This window comes from Epinephelus moara, chromosome 22 (genome assembly GCF_006386435.1).
Source record: "Epinephelus moara isolate mb chromosome 22, YSFRI_EMoa_1.0, whole genome shotgun sequence".
Taxonomy (NCBI): Eukaryota; Metazoa; Chordata; class Actinopteri; order Perciformes; family Serranidae; genus Epinephelus; species Epinephelus moara.
In genome coordinates, this window is record NC_065527.1 from 40359839 (window position 1) to 40373922 (window position 14084).

At 39.4% G+C, this 14084-nt stretch overlaps 1 protein-coding gene across 1 annotated transcript; it reads left to right on the forward strand.

Annotated features, from left to right (window-relative positions):
* The first annotated feature begins 203 nt into the window (after positions 1-203).
* LOC126384020 (uncharacterized) lies at positions 204-6382 on the forward strand. The gene is made up of 11 exons (XM_050034831.1): positions 204-699; positions 793-996; positions 1193-1264; positions 1350-1385; positions 1547-1583; positions 1670-1776; positions 1958-2126; positions 2214-2709; positions 2793-2911; positions 3688-3793; positions 6188-6382. The coding sequence occupies exons 7-11, from the start codon at positions 2019-2021 to the stop codon at positions 6199-6201; spliced, it is 843 nt and encodes a 280-aa protein (XP_049890788.1). The 5' UTR covers positions 204-699; positions 793-996; positions 1193-1264; positions 1350-1385; positions 1547-1583; positions 1670-1776; positions 1958-2018; the 3' UTR covers positions 6202-6382.
* Positions 6383-14084: the final 7702 nt, after the last annotated feature.

The window sequence follows — 14084 nt, forward strand, 5'->3', positions numbered from 1 at the left end:
TACATCCAACTCGAGTGCAGCGCGGCGATACCCATGAGCTGTGGCAAATTGTGATCCACTCAGATTAACTGGTGATACATGTGTAGGCTACATACCAACAATCATGCTGTATAATAACGGCTGCAGACAATTCACTCAGTCATCACAAGGATAGTCTACACTATTCAGTGCAGACATGATAACCCAATATGCAACCATAATGAAATGAAAAGTCAATGGGATAATCACACACACAGGTGTAGGTAACCATACTCAGGTGTAGATAAATCATCAGGCATGGGGTAGTCTTTATAAGGGTGGTTAAAAGGTCACAACTTTGTGGGTTTGTTCGTGAGGAGTTTGAACAGTGATCAGCAAGAGAGAAATATACAGAGTGCAAGAAAGAGTAAGTAGTGATTATAAGTGGTGGTTGTGACAGTGAAGTGTGCTTATCTGTGTTCTAGAGAGGGTTGTATTGTAGGTTTGTGTGTATTGTGTGCTAGTGTGTTGTTGTGTCTGTGAGGATAGGTAGGAGTAGCGAGGAGTAGCAAAGAGTAGGTAGGGAGGAGTAGGAGAGATAGGGACAGAGTGAACCAAAAATGGATCCCAGCATTGTTAAAGAGGTGCTGGAGTTGAAACTCCACAATCAGTATCCTGAGGGGTCAACCAGCCGAGACGAATTTGTCATCAAAAGGAGAGCTGACACCTTCAGGATAAAGGGTAAGGATGCATGTCACATGGACTTAAGAACACAATAATTATCTGCTATGATAAAACTCCAAGTAATCTAATATGATGACATTTTAACACCAGATGGAGACCTCTACTACATCTGTCGGCGAAAGAAGAACAAAGCTGAGCACCTTGCCAAAGTGGTCTCCATTGCAGATGAAGCAAGTCAGATCATCGAGGAGTTTCACACCAGCGATTTAGGTGGGCACTGTGGGGTGGAAAAAACCCAGTGCCATAATTGCCCGCTATTATTGGCCTGGCATGGAGGATGACATTCGCCTGTGGGTGAGTTGATATTGTCATAAAATTAAGGGTGGAATACACATTCAGGTTCAAAAGTAGAACAGAGGAGTGTAAGGTAGTTGTGTGTACGCCTTATATTGTGATACTGTATGTGTATGTGCAAAGGCCAACCACGTCAATCTAAAACATTAAATTTTAACAAATATTTGTCCCAATATTACAATGTTTATCTGTTTAGATTGCTCAGTGTCCCCAGTGCCAGGCCAGGAGAGCTAACATTAAGGAAAAGCGGGAGTAAAATCCAATAGAGGTAAATTAAATATGACATGCAGTCAAATCTTTCAATCACATCAGTAGTGATACTGCAATACTCATGATTGTTTCTTCCTCCCCAGGTAACCGAGCTTCTCGAACTGGTTGGAATGGACTTGGTGGGTAAACTCAATGTAACAGATGGTGGCAACCAGTACATATGTGTCATGGTTGATTATTTCACCAAATGGGCAGAGGCATACCCACTAAAAAGCAAAACAGCAGACGAGGTGACAAATCCTATTCTTGATTTCTTTTACAAATTTGGTGCACCCAAAAGGCTGCTAACAGACCAAGGCTCAGAATTTCGCAACAAGGTATAGTGATTATGCAATATGGATCACCAACATGTAACTTTTGCTGTGCTGGCTCAGCTCATGTTCATTTGAATGGTCATTTCAAGGTCAACTACGGTCTGTGTGAGAGGCTGGGCATCAAGAGGAACCTGTGCTCCCCTTACCATCCACAGACCAATGGCCTTGTGGAATAGCTGAATGGAACGATACAGAGGTAAAGTTTTGTTGTCAGTACTTGAACTTGAGCCCTTAATAGCCTAGAACACTTATGTCCTGTTCCAGTATGAACAGGTAATCATTAATGGCACTATCTGGAAATGGGTTGCATTATCATACATGACAACCCAAATTATCTTCTGCCTCCTCATGCATGTACCTGAATTCTGTATGTTAAGGTCCCTGAACAAACTGGTGGCTGAGCACCCCAACCGTTGGGACCAGTATCTCCAGCCAACCATGTTTGCCCTGAGGACCAAGAAGCAGCTGACTACACAATACAGCCCTTATTACCTGATGTTTGGGAGGGAGGCCAGGTATCCCTCAGAGGTCCCAAATGAGCATGAAGTAAGACTACCAATTGTTTTCATCTGTTTGGAGTTTGAATTTGGATCATCTGTGTCCCCTACAATGTCACTGATTTCTTCCTGGCAGGTGACCGAAGAGAAGGTCTGCAACCTCATAAAGACAGAGGAGATCTGCCAGGGACTACGAGATCAGGCCACAATCTACAAAGAGGTAAAAGCCAATATCGAGGCCAAACAACAAAAGGTCCGCAAGAGGAAGGAGGACAGAGGTCAGGCAGACAATTTTAAAGTGGGGGACCTTGTTCTGAAGAAAAATGCGCGGCAGGCCATGAGAAAAGGGGACAAATTGGAGGCCAGCTTGGTGGGACCTTTCAAAATATCAAAGCTGGAGGAGAACACTGCTCACCTGGTGTCAGAGAGGGGGAAACAATCAAGAGTCAACACTGACCATTTGACTCATTACTTCCAGCCAGAGGAGAGGATCCCTGCCAAAATCAAAAAATTGTCTGATCCTACTCCTCTGGCTGGTTCCCGCATTGACCCACCCACCACATCAGTCACACCCCCAGCAAGGCAAACCACGAGCTGCGAAGCCCAAGGACCTCCACTCAGTGCAGATATTTGTAAGTATACTGATAGAGTACACCCCAAATTATGCATTTCATGAATTACTGCCATAACAATGTTTTGTTTTTTTATTTTACAGTAATCAGAGACGTATGGGCAGGAAGGCGAAGAACCACACTCTGGTCAAGGCTGGGGCCATATAAATTATATATGGAGGACCTCTTGTACCTGGCCCCAGGAAAGGAGTTGGAAAGTCAGGTAGCCTACTTTAAAGAAAAATTATTTGACTGACGTGTGTCTTTACAGGTTAATCACATTATTGTCACAATGGTTGGGAGGAAGAGTGGTGCTGTCATTATAGACAACTATGCAATGACAGCAGTGTGGCAGGGCAAACAAAAAGGCTTGAAATGATGTAATTCGCCTGTTGCTCCCCAATGCATGCATACATACATGTCTAATGCACAAATTACAGCTCATTCACCTTGTTACGTGTTTGCATTTCTCAATCTGTTGTTGAGTGGCCCCAAATGGATCGAGGTACAAGGACCTTATCTCCTTCACGTACATGATCTATGGAAGTGCAAAACAAATTATAGCAACCCCTCAAACATAAGTGTCAACATTGTGTCCACATCTGTTAACATTTAGGAATACTCACAATGAGTGTCCAGTGTCCTTCATGACAGACTGCTCCTGCAGCCACATCACGATCAAGGGCCAACTACAACAGAAATTAAATAAGATATACAACATATATCTAATTGAGAAAAACTCACTGGATTGTCTTAAATTTAAAATCCTCTTACCTGGGCTTATGTTACAATTTCCTGACTGTGGTAAATCTGTGTTCTGTGTAGGGCACTGGTTCGCCAGAAGTGTAATGCTATTGGTAGGTGGGCATGTTCTACAGTGGCCCATCCAAGACAGCAGTACACAACATTGTGTGGCGTGTTTGTGTGCAAGGTAATGACTCAGTGAGCTCTGTGTCTGTCATTGAAGAGTCATTCAAATTATACTCATCTGACTTTTAGCTTGCAGAGCAGATTTTGCTTGCCCAGCAGATCCACTATGCAGTGGACCAGGAGGGTGTGGCCATGCTAAGGATGGACATGGCTAAAGCCCTGCTGGCAAATACAGGTACAAAGGACTCTTCCAGGTTTACTTGTTTGTGTCTGTAATGGCAACTGGACTATATATATGCCTGTGCTGTAAATGACCTATCCAAGCTGTGTCGGGCTTGTGGGGAGGAAAGCTCCGGGGCTGAGATAAACGAGTGGGTAAGGAGATTAATTCATGTCCCGGCCAACATCGGTTGGACGCCTTGGATACACCTTGGACACAACACATATACCAACAACGAAATTGTAGAAAACACCTCTCTGGTGTATAAAAACACAGGACAATAAGACAACAATACAAGACATAAGATGTGGTCTGGCCTAATGATAAATAAACATCACACACATCTGTGTGTGCAATAAAATAGCACTGTAATACCTTGGCGCAATGTGTGGTCCCTCAAAGTCTGGTCTGTCATGAGCAACATTGTTTGTTGTCGTCTGTTTGCTTATTGTATAGAGTTTGTTCTTTGTACTTGTTGTTACTGTTGTTGTCTTATTGATTTCTTTGTACTAATATTCAACATAAATATCTGGGGCCTCATTTATAAAGGCTGCTTACCCACAAAAGAAGGCGTACACCACTTTTAAGCAAAGTTTGGGATTTATAAAAAACAAACTTGACGGGAGAATGTGCGGTCCTCCACGCAAACTCTGACCCTGCCGTACGCACATAGACTGGAGAAATGAGAAACTGTGACTCCGATGGCAGAAGGATGAAAAGTGTGAAAGTGATATTGTGTGTAAATCAAAATATGACCTCTCACGGATGATATGAAGAGCTAATTTGTAATCTCTCACTCACTCACTCTCACTCTCACTCTCACTCTCAGACAGACAGACAGACAGACAATGAAGATATTAAGATATATATATGTGAAAGGATGTGGGTCCAATTTGTCCCACTGAGTAGGCTATTATGTTACTGCTTTGATTTATAGTTACTGGACCACGACATGAGGTATTTCATAGAATGGTGACTACAAGTAATATGTTAAAATAAAGTTTTAGTGAAAAAATTGGTCAGATGTATCTAATTATTCCCAGAGGGTATATTCATTCTACTCTCATCTGTAGTCGATATGCATGGTATTTGAGAAAAAGAGTTTTCTATGTAAAATACAGTAACTACACAATTAGTATTCAATATACATTACAAAGTGCCGGAAGAACAATTATGTTTCTGATAAGTCACAAAATACCATTCTGTATTGATCTAGGATAACTAATGCAAATGAAAGAACAAAAGTAGAAATTCTCTAAGAGTATTTATTAATTAATACTGAAATCTTATGTAAAATAAGATCAGAGTAGAATGGAGATTCTTGGTCTGATTACAAGAAATGTTTTAAACCTTGGATACATAAGTGGAGTCAAAAATTACACCAAGGGTTGTTTTTTCGAAATGTCTTTGGCATTTAAAGTTTATCAATTTATCCTCCAGGTATTCCTCGTAAAACTTGTTTTTGACATGAGGCCATTTGCATTTTGTATTTAAATTATATAGTATCTCTACCCTGCTTTTCCATAAGTGGGGTCAAAAATGACCCCAAGCATTTCCTAAAGAATTTCATAGGAATCTTGGATTCTTATCATCTGTGACTGTCAAGTATATATTAACTGTCATCCAAACATCTAATGCCAGCAGTCTCGCCACCATTTTTACCTGTTTCAGCCCCACTTGTATATGCCCATTGAAAAAACCCCACAGCATTTCAGTCTAATAGAAATACATTATGAAACTATGTGATGCTCATGACATTGAAGAGGTAGAGAGCAGACTTTTGCCATAGAAAATCAATTGGAATTTCTTTGAAAAATTCATATGAAATGCTAAGTGCATTAAACCCATTTAAGATGAGGAATGCCTTATTAGTCCCACTTGGCCAAACCATTCTGGGTTCTAGGGTGTCTGGGTCCAGTAATGTAAAAGCTATTGAAGAAATTAGAGTTTTCCATAGAAAACCAATGGAGTTTGTTTAAAAAATATTGTATAAAATAGAATGAGCATGAAACCCATTTATAGAGGTATGCCTTATTAGGCCCACTTGGCCAAACCATTCTACATTGGTGTGGGGTGTCTGGGTCCAGTAATTTGAAAGCTATTGAAGACAATAGGCTTTTCCCATAGAAAACAATGGAATTTTTTCCCTATAAAACAGAAAGTGTGTTTTTGTGATCTGGAGATTAATCATGGGAAACTTAGATATATTTCATATATCAAAGCAGTGTCTGTGTTGAAGACATTGCTTATTTATATAAATAGAGGAGCAACTGTAAGGTCTTGAATTACACAAATGTTGATTAAAACAGTATTCCTTTTAAGATTATGTACTGCAAATGAGGCATTACTTGAGAACACAAATATATAGCCTACTACATACTTTGACCACACTTTTTTTTTTTCCTGCAGGAAACTTCCCGTGATCTTTTCGATGGACAAAGAGGAACAAATTGAGACCCTCCGTGACCTGCAAAGCTAGGAAAGTGACCATGGTGACGACAATTCTCCAGCAGAACATTTCACTTTTGTTTTTGAGAAAAGAAAGGACTATGGAGGAGTTCTGCACAAAACTCATGGATGAAAACAGTTAAAGTTTTTGTCTAATTTGAGGAAACTGAGGAAGAGGTTTAATAATGACCTTAATAAAAAAAGAGTGAATACAAAAAGCTAAATAGTGTCTTCATTACTGTGAGCTTTTTCCTATATATCTCACAAACAACTGTGCTGTTGAGACTGACAGAACAAACAGGGAGAAAAGTTGTTATTGTAAATATCTAATCAATTTGAATCAGTTCTGTAAATTTTGTTTGTCATTGTTGTGATTGTTTGTCTTATCTAATCAGTCTGAATCAGTTATGTAAATACAATTTCATTGTTTCATTGATCAAAATCATTGTTGTTAATTAAAAAATTATTACCTAGTCAAGGCTATAATAACCTCATCCCAAATATTCCACATGGCATCTAATTTTTGGAAAATATTGCATATTTTGTGTTTTTCCCATCTGAAAAATCAGGGGGTTTTATGACAAAAATGGCATAAAAACATAAAAATATAAAAAATATTCTCGGACACCACACAAGGAAAAAGTTGGTTTAATTAAAAACCAGCTGAACTACGATAAAAGATGAAGTGAAGTGTTGAACTGAATTGAAGAAACTAATAAAACTATGCATGTGTGGGGTTAAAATAGGTTAAAAAAAAACATACACAACAGAAACACACTTGTTAAAAAGAGCAAGTGCCACGTTTCAGTTCAGAGGAGAACCCAAATCCAGACCCACAGACAGTTAAGAGTCTTTAACAAAAGGGGAGCTTTAATGTAACCCAGTAAAGGCATGCAACTCAAAATCCAAATGAAAGCAAAACAAAAACCAAACTGAAAACAAACTGGGAAAAACACAATGAACAGGGATGAGCACAGGAATAACACAGGGATGAATGCAGGAGTCACACAGGAGAACTGAATCCAGGATGAACAACAGATGATCTGACAAAAAGACAAAAGGAAACACACTGGTATATATACACAGAAAACTAATCACAAGGACGAGACACAGCTGGAGAAGGAAGACATGGGCAAAGGAGGGAAATGGAGATTGGCTAATGACAAGGGTGGAGCACTAATACAGAACAGGTGTGAAGGGAAGACTCTGGGTACAGGGAGGGACTAACGAGACAGGTGTGACAGAAAACAGGCAGGAAAACACACAAAGACAGGAAGTAAAACCAGACAACACATGAGGAGAGAACCTACAAAATAAAACAGGAAGCAGATTAAACATGAATGAATAACATGAAACACAAACAGAAAACTCCAAAAAAAAAAGTCCATAGGATAAGAGAATAAACCCAGGATCATGACAGTAAGTGCTTAAAACGTGTAAAAACTTTTAAACAATCCATATACACACGAGAAGTATTTTAGAATTCAAATAAAGTTATGCATTAATGTATAATATCAGTTAAAGTATTGGAATTCAAGCTAATAGGTATAAGATCTTAGATAAAATAAAAAAGCATGCTAATTAATACAATAAAAACAAATAAAATCCAAACCAGAGGGCAATGAAGCAGTATGTCTCAGGTATTTCTTTAAAATCTTTATTAAATGGAAGTGATTTTAAGGAGTTCTCTCTGTGGGCGGATCCCTAAAAATAATGAAAATAATTAATTCCTACAATGATATAAATCAGTAAAAGAAATTAGGGATTCCTCCTGTAGGATATAAAATTGCTTTTAAAAAGACACGTGCAAGTTTTTTGGGGGAGTTTTTCCTTATCCCCTGTGAGGGCCCTAAGGACAGTGGGATGTCGTATGCTGTAAAGTCCTGTGAGGCAAATTGTGATTTGTGATATTGGGCTTTATAAATAAAATTGATTGATTAATTGATTGATTGATTGAGAAGTGCTACAATAAAACAAATGCAAACCACAAATCATTAGTTAAAAAATTACAATATTAGAAGTAACTGAAATATATACAAATAATATAAATACAATTATGACAACTTTTCTTCCAGGTCAGCCACCTTCAGGGAAAGCATCTTCGTCTCAGAAGCCCTCTTCTCCTGCTGACTGCAGAGATCCTGCTGCTGCACAACCTTCAGGTTGAGCTGCAGATCTTTTTGAAGCTGTGCTTTCTTAATGCTCTTCTCAGGATTTTCAACAACCTTCTCCTGGCATTTTAACTTTTTCCTTGGGCTTTTTTTGTTTGTTTGTTTGTTTGTTTGTTTGTTTTGCTGTCCAGAATCATCAGCGTCCATTACAATGTCCTCATACTTAACGTTGACCCTGGCAGTGTTTGGGCTTGTGGAGAAAGCAGTTGAAAAATCGGTGAAGCTGATAGCAGGGTGTGGTGGAGTTGTGTTCTCATGAAGACGTGAAAAGCGAGTGAGGGAAGAAGAGGGACAGCCCTGCCTGCTTTATACAGCAGGGAAGTCTCAGCTCAGCGCAGCACAACGGTATCCGTAACTGTGTTTCAACGTGTCACCACATTCCCAAACCTAGTTTCCAGATTTGATTTAATTGTCTTTTAGTTTGTACTTTGCGGCACCAAAATTAGACCTTAGTTGCTAGTTCAACTAATGGTTGATATAGTATTAGCTAGCTGAGAGTAATGAATAACAGTTAAAACGGTTAGCTAACTAATGCTTGAAAGAGCATGCTAACGGTAATGGGAAACTGTTGAAACAGTGAGCTAACTAATGCTTGAAATAGCATTAGGTAGCTAACGGTAATGGTAAACTGTTGAAACAGTTAACTACCTAATGCTTGAAATAGCATTAGCTAGCTTAGAGTAATGAGTAACAGTTAAAACAGTTAGCTAACTAATGCTTGAAATAGCATTAGCTAGCTAACGGTGATGGGAAACTTGACACACTGAGCTAAATGTAACAAATAAACACTTAAAGTAGCATTAGTTTGCTCAAATTAATGAATAAACTGTTGACATCGTTAGCTAAAAGTAATTAACAAATGGTTGAAACAGCATCAGTTAGCTAAATGTAATGAATACATGGGTGTCTTGTATATGGACATTATTGGGTGTGCACATATACAGGGGGCAAAACCACTTTGGTTGCAGATGACAAGATTGTAGTTAACCATTGTAATCAGTAGCCTTTGAATTGCTTGTAGGTTTTTGTTGACTCAATAAAGTGCTTTTTCAAGTTGGATCTGTTGTCGTTCATTTCATATTAATACATCATTATGGAAATTGTTAGCTAACAATAACCTCTAGTAGCCCATAGTTATCAGGTCTGTGAATGTAATTTAGCTAAAAGGAGCTAGCTGTCTGTGTATATGATTTCCCACCACTCATAAACAGACACAAACACATTTAGTTAACATTTAACATAATTCTGTATTAATTTTAGCTCCATGTAACGTGAATAAGCATGATGTTTTTTAGCTAACGCTCCGCTCGTCTACCTTAACAACCCAGTTCACATATTTTTATAACTGCTGATTTATTTAATCAGAGTTCTACTGAGTGAAACACAGCGCTGAATTAAACTGCAGATCTTAGTAATATAAAGTAGTAGTGAAACAAATAACTTTAGGCAGTCATTTTATCCACCTTATTTTTCACGGAAACAAGGAGGCAAAATAGAATGCAGCCAGCTTCCGTTTTTTTGTGCGACACTTCCCGTCCAGCACTCTTGACCACTGTGTAAATGGGAATCGCCTCGTTGTTTACCTTGCTTAGTTTAGCTATATATGTATATATCACATTTTTCACGTCACTGTATCACCGTTTAGACTAATCTGATGTTTGTGAAGTCTATAAACACAATGATTGAACAAACATTACTATTTCTGTGTGCACGTTTAGTAATTAACATGGTTATTGTAGATTAGCTGGGCTAACCGTTAACTGTTAGCCGTTAGCCGTTAGCGGTGTCTGTAATAACTCAATAAGCGGTCCGTGAAAAAATATTTTTTCCAGAGGATGTCTTAGTTACAACATGATTGAGCTAATTGGAGTAGTTTCATGTCATATCCGACAACGGGAGGCTTTTAACAGATGACGTCCTGATGTTAGCTTGCTGCTAGTGTTAGCTGTCCCTGTCAGCTGCAGCCACTGATGCTTTCTAGATATCGTGATTTCCCAAAACTGAATAAATACCACACAGCAACACAAAACTGCTTTGCTAGCTCAATCATGTTGTAACGGCTGGATGGTTGATGCGTACATGCTGATTCGGGTGCTATCAGAGCTGATTCGGGTGCTATCAGAGCTGATCCGCGCATCACTATGGCTTAATAATCAACTCAGTCAATAAAAACAACCCGTCCTGTGTTAGGAGTGTTTGTCGCTGACAGAAAGAAAGAAAGAAAAGAAAAAAAGATAGAAAAGCAGCGTGCACCTCACATATTTATTTCTCACAGTTGCGCACACGTTTGGCTGGCATGCAGAAGCAACGTCTGTGTGTCGAGGGTGCAAGCCGCAGCTTCAGCTGCTCAGGTAGAGAGGCTGTTTAGCCCAGTGTGTTTTTTCGCTGATTCGGTTCTGCAGGTTCTCTGCTGGTACACTGGAGACGGGGATCAAGCAGTTTGTCTCACTCGGGGAAGATTGTGCTTTTTTGGTTCATAGTTTTTGATTGACGTGCGATTTATTTGCGTTTAGAGGGAATTATTTTTTACCGGCAATTACCGTATAACGGAAATGTGGGCACAGTTATCTATATAAAATACACAGACTAACTAACTAACTAACTGATTGACTGACATAAACAATTGAAAACTGAAAAAAATTAGCTTGCACCGTTAGCTCCGGTAAGGGGAGGCTGACTGGAAGTCACGCACAAAAACACGGAAGTTGATCACTATTTACTTCGGTGTTTGAAAATAAGGTGGATACTATATGAAAGCAGTACGATAAATCATCAACATACTGTCAGCCTTAAATACTAAACAAGTGATTCAAGGTATTGTCACTATTGCCAACTTCTCAGTAAGAAAAGCAGCTATTGGCTGTCCTAAAAGTCGCTTGAAGTTGCTAAATGACGTCAACGCCTAATTTGCATAATTGTCCATATGGTCCGTGCATGAAGTATAATTCATCTGCATTGTTCACGTTGTATAATGAAAAATCCCACTTTTGGGGGTATTTCCTATTTCATTGTCGTAAGACGTGTAATGCAATTCAGCGCGTCAAAGCGTCCGCTTGTTCCTTTATCCAACTTGTACAATGAAAATTGAAAAAGGAAGTCGAGAGCCAGAAACAGCCTTCAAAGTAAAAGTTGCACGTTGTTTTGAAGCGTGTTGGCTGCAACGGTCAATTTAAGGAGAGCGAAACGAAATAAATACAACTAACAACAAATAGCCTAAATAGTTAACATCATTCATAACTGTTATACAGTGATATTTCCGCCACTTTCTCACAACTGAGAGAGATGACCACCGGGGATTTTCAAAGTAAACACACCGTGTTTGAGACACACTGCTGCTGCAGTCATGAAGTAAGTCAAACTTTGTTGTTGTTGATCTTATCCACTAAATGTCTCCAACCCAACACTGTTTAAATTGTTGACCTGCCAGCAGTGTAGCTAACTGCTAGCTACAGAAGATAACCAACGCTAACAATGCTAATTTGTTTGCAGGTAAACTAGCTAGCTGTTGTAGCTAATAAACAGGTGTTGTATGCTAACCTTAACTTACTCGTTTGTTATTATCAGCTGTTTTGCACCTCATTTGAACATTTGCTCATAAGTCTGTGTGAAATGTCTACATTTATGGTAGACCTTACTGGTCATATAAGTAAGGACATAGAAGTGTTTTGATATGCATTTTTGATTTATTAAACTCTAGTGTGGTCTGTGTTCACAAATGTGTATATTACCAGCAGTGTTTGCGCATGCAAATTTTTAATGTACATAAATAACATGATATAAGCCTCTAATGAATGCACACCATGTGGTCTCATGACCTTCACAGCTGCCAAGAACATTTTTCGTCAACCCTGTTACCGTCAACCCTGTTACCATTCTAGCGTAAAAGGGTTGATGGTAACAAGGTTGACAAAAGTATGGTTTTGCGAGAACATGAAAATATACTTTCCTTACCAATAGTATTTACATGATATACATAGTTTTACAAGTTTCATCGCTAGCTGAGAGGGAAATCAAAAAAATTGTGCACTTCGTGACAAGTTTTTGAAATTTGGCATGGTGTTAAACTTGGTGGAGAGGTATAACCAGTGCTTAATTTGAGCCGGAACGTACTGGAACGCGTACCAGGATCTTTTCAGAAAAGGCTCTGGTGCGTTCCGGAACTAATTTGCATGGGTCTAGAACTTTTTGCATCTAAAAACCACATACAGTATTGGCTGATGTCACTAGTGTTGCAGGGTATACTGGTAATGTTAGACCGCGGTACTAAAACTCCACAGCAGCCTACATATGATAGTTCAAAGCCAATCGCAAGATGGTGAGTGTCCGTGCGCTGTCCCGGTGCGCGCTGGTCAATAACGGTGCGCACCGGCCACCTGGCACTCAATATGGTGCTGTAGTGGTTTGTTTTCCAGGCATGTGAGTATCTTTTAGCAGTGAAAGTTATTATTTATTTCTGTTTACTTGTCGGCAGTGATTTGTTTTCCACAGAGGTCTACGTGCGAGCATTTTGCTCGCATTTGCGACTAAAAATAGTTTTGTGCGCGCAAACTGAATCATTCAGCACGCTTTTTTTTTTTTTTTTCTTCTTTTGCTGCTAAGAGCACTTTGTTGACTACCAACAACAACACCAGCACTTTATCTATGCACATTCCTGCCTTGCACTTTATATCAGGAGCTGCTACTTGGACTGCCTTTTAGTGTTTTGTAAGTTGTTCCTCCCTGCACTGTAACAACTTGGTTATTTTAAACGTGGAAATTGTATGTCTGTACTGTCTCTGTGCTGTCCTCTGTTCATCTGTAATTTAGGTTTCTTTTTTTTTTATTTTTTTTATTGTGGTCTGTATATATTGTAAATTATATGTTGGGACTACAGATGGAAATTAGCAGTTATTGCTAAATCTGGTGCAACCATCTCCTCATCTCTTGTAAATGATTAATGCTATTGCACACTGTCCCTTGATAAACTAAATAAACTAAACTAAACTACAGATTTCAACCAGCAGCAGAAAGGAAAATCAAATCTTGCCGGTTGTGGGTTGAACGGGGGTCACAGACAGGATACGGCGGTCAAATACGGCGGAGGCTCATAGTGCTCCGCGCCGCAACATTACGGCTTACTGGCGACAGAGTCCAACTCCAGGTCCAGTAATTCCCTCTTCTTGGTGTCATGACTGCCCAGTAGTACCTGCAACTGAGCCGTGGCGGCACACAGGTATGTGGCGTGTCAGAGGAGAAACGAGCCGTTTCACATTTCTCTCTGTGGCAGATAACGGTCCACAAACCTCACCACACTTTAGGGACTGTTCTTTACTTGTCAAGGGAGGAGGGTGGCTGGTTGATTTTTATTTTATTTATTCATTTATTTTGATCCCCCCTATGTTCATCACTTATTGATGCTGTTTTTGAAGTATGAATAAGTCAGTAAGTAATTTATTCCATTAAAATATCATTGATGTATTATAGAAAAGTGATTTATCTTTTTATCAATGACAAAAGGCAAATCTGCCTCATTTTTGCTGTGGTATCATGATACTACTCAGAACCGTGATACTTTCACTGGTATCGTACAGTGGGTCCCAATTTTGGTACCGTGACAACACTAGATGTCACAACCATTCCATTCGGAGTCGCGCAGTGAGGCGGCTCGGGTGCTGCTTAAAAAAGTGTTCCCCCACTTTTGGGAGTGG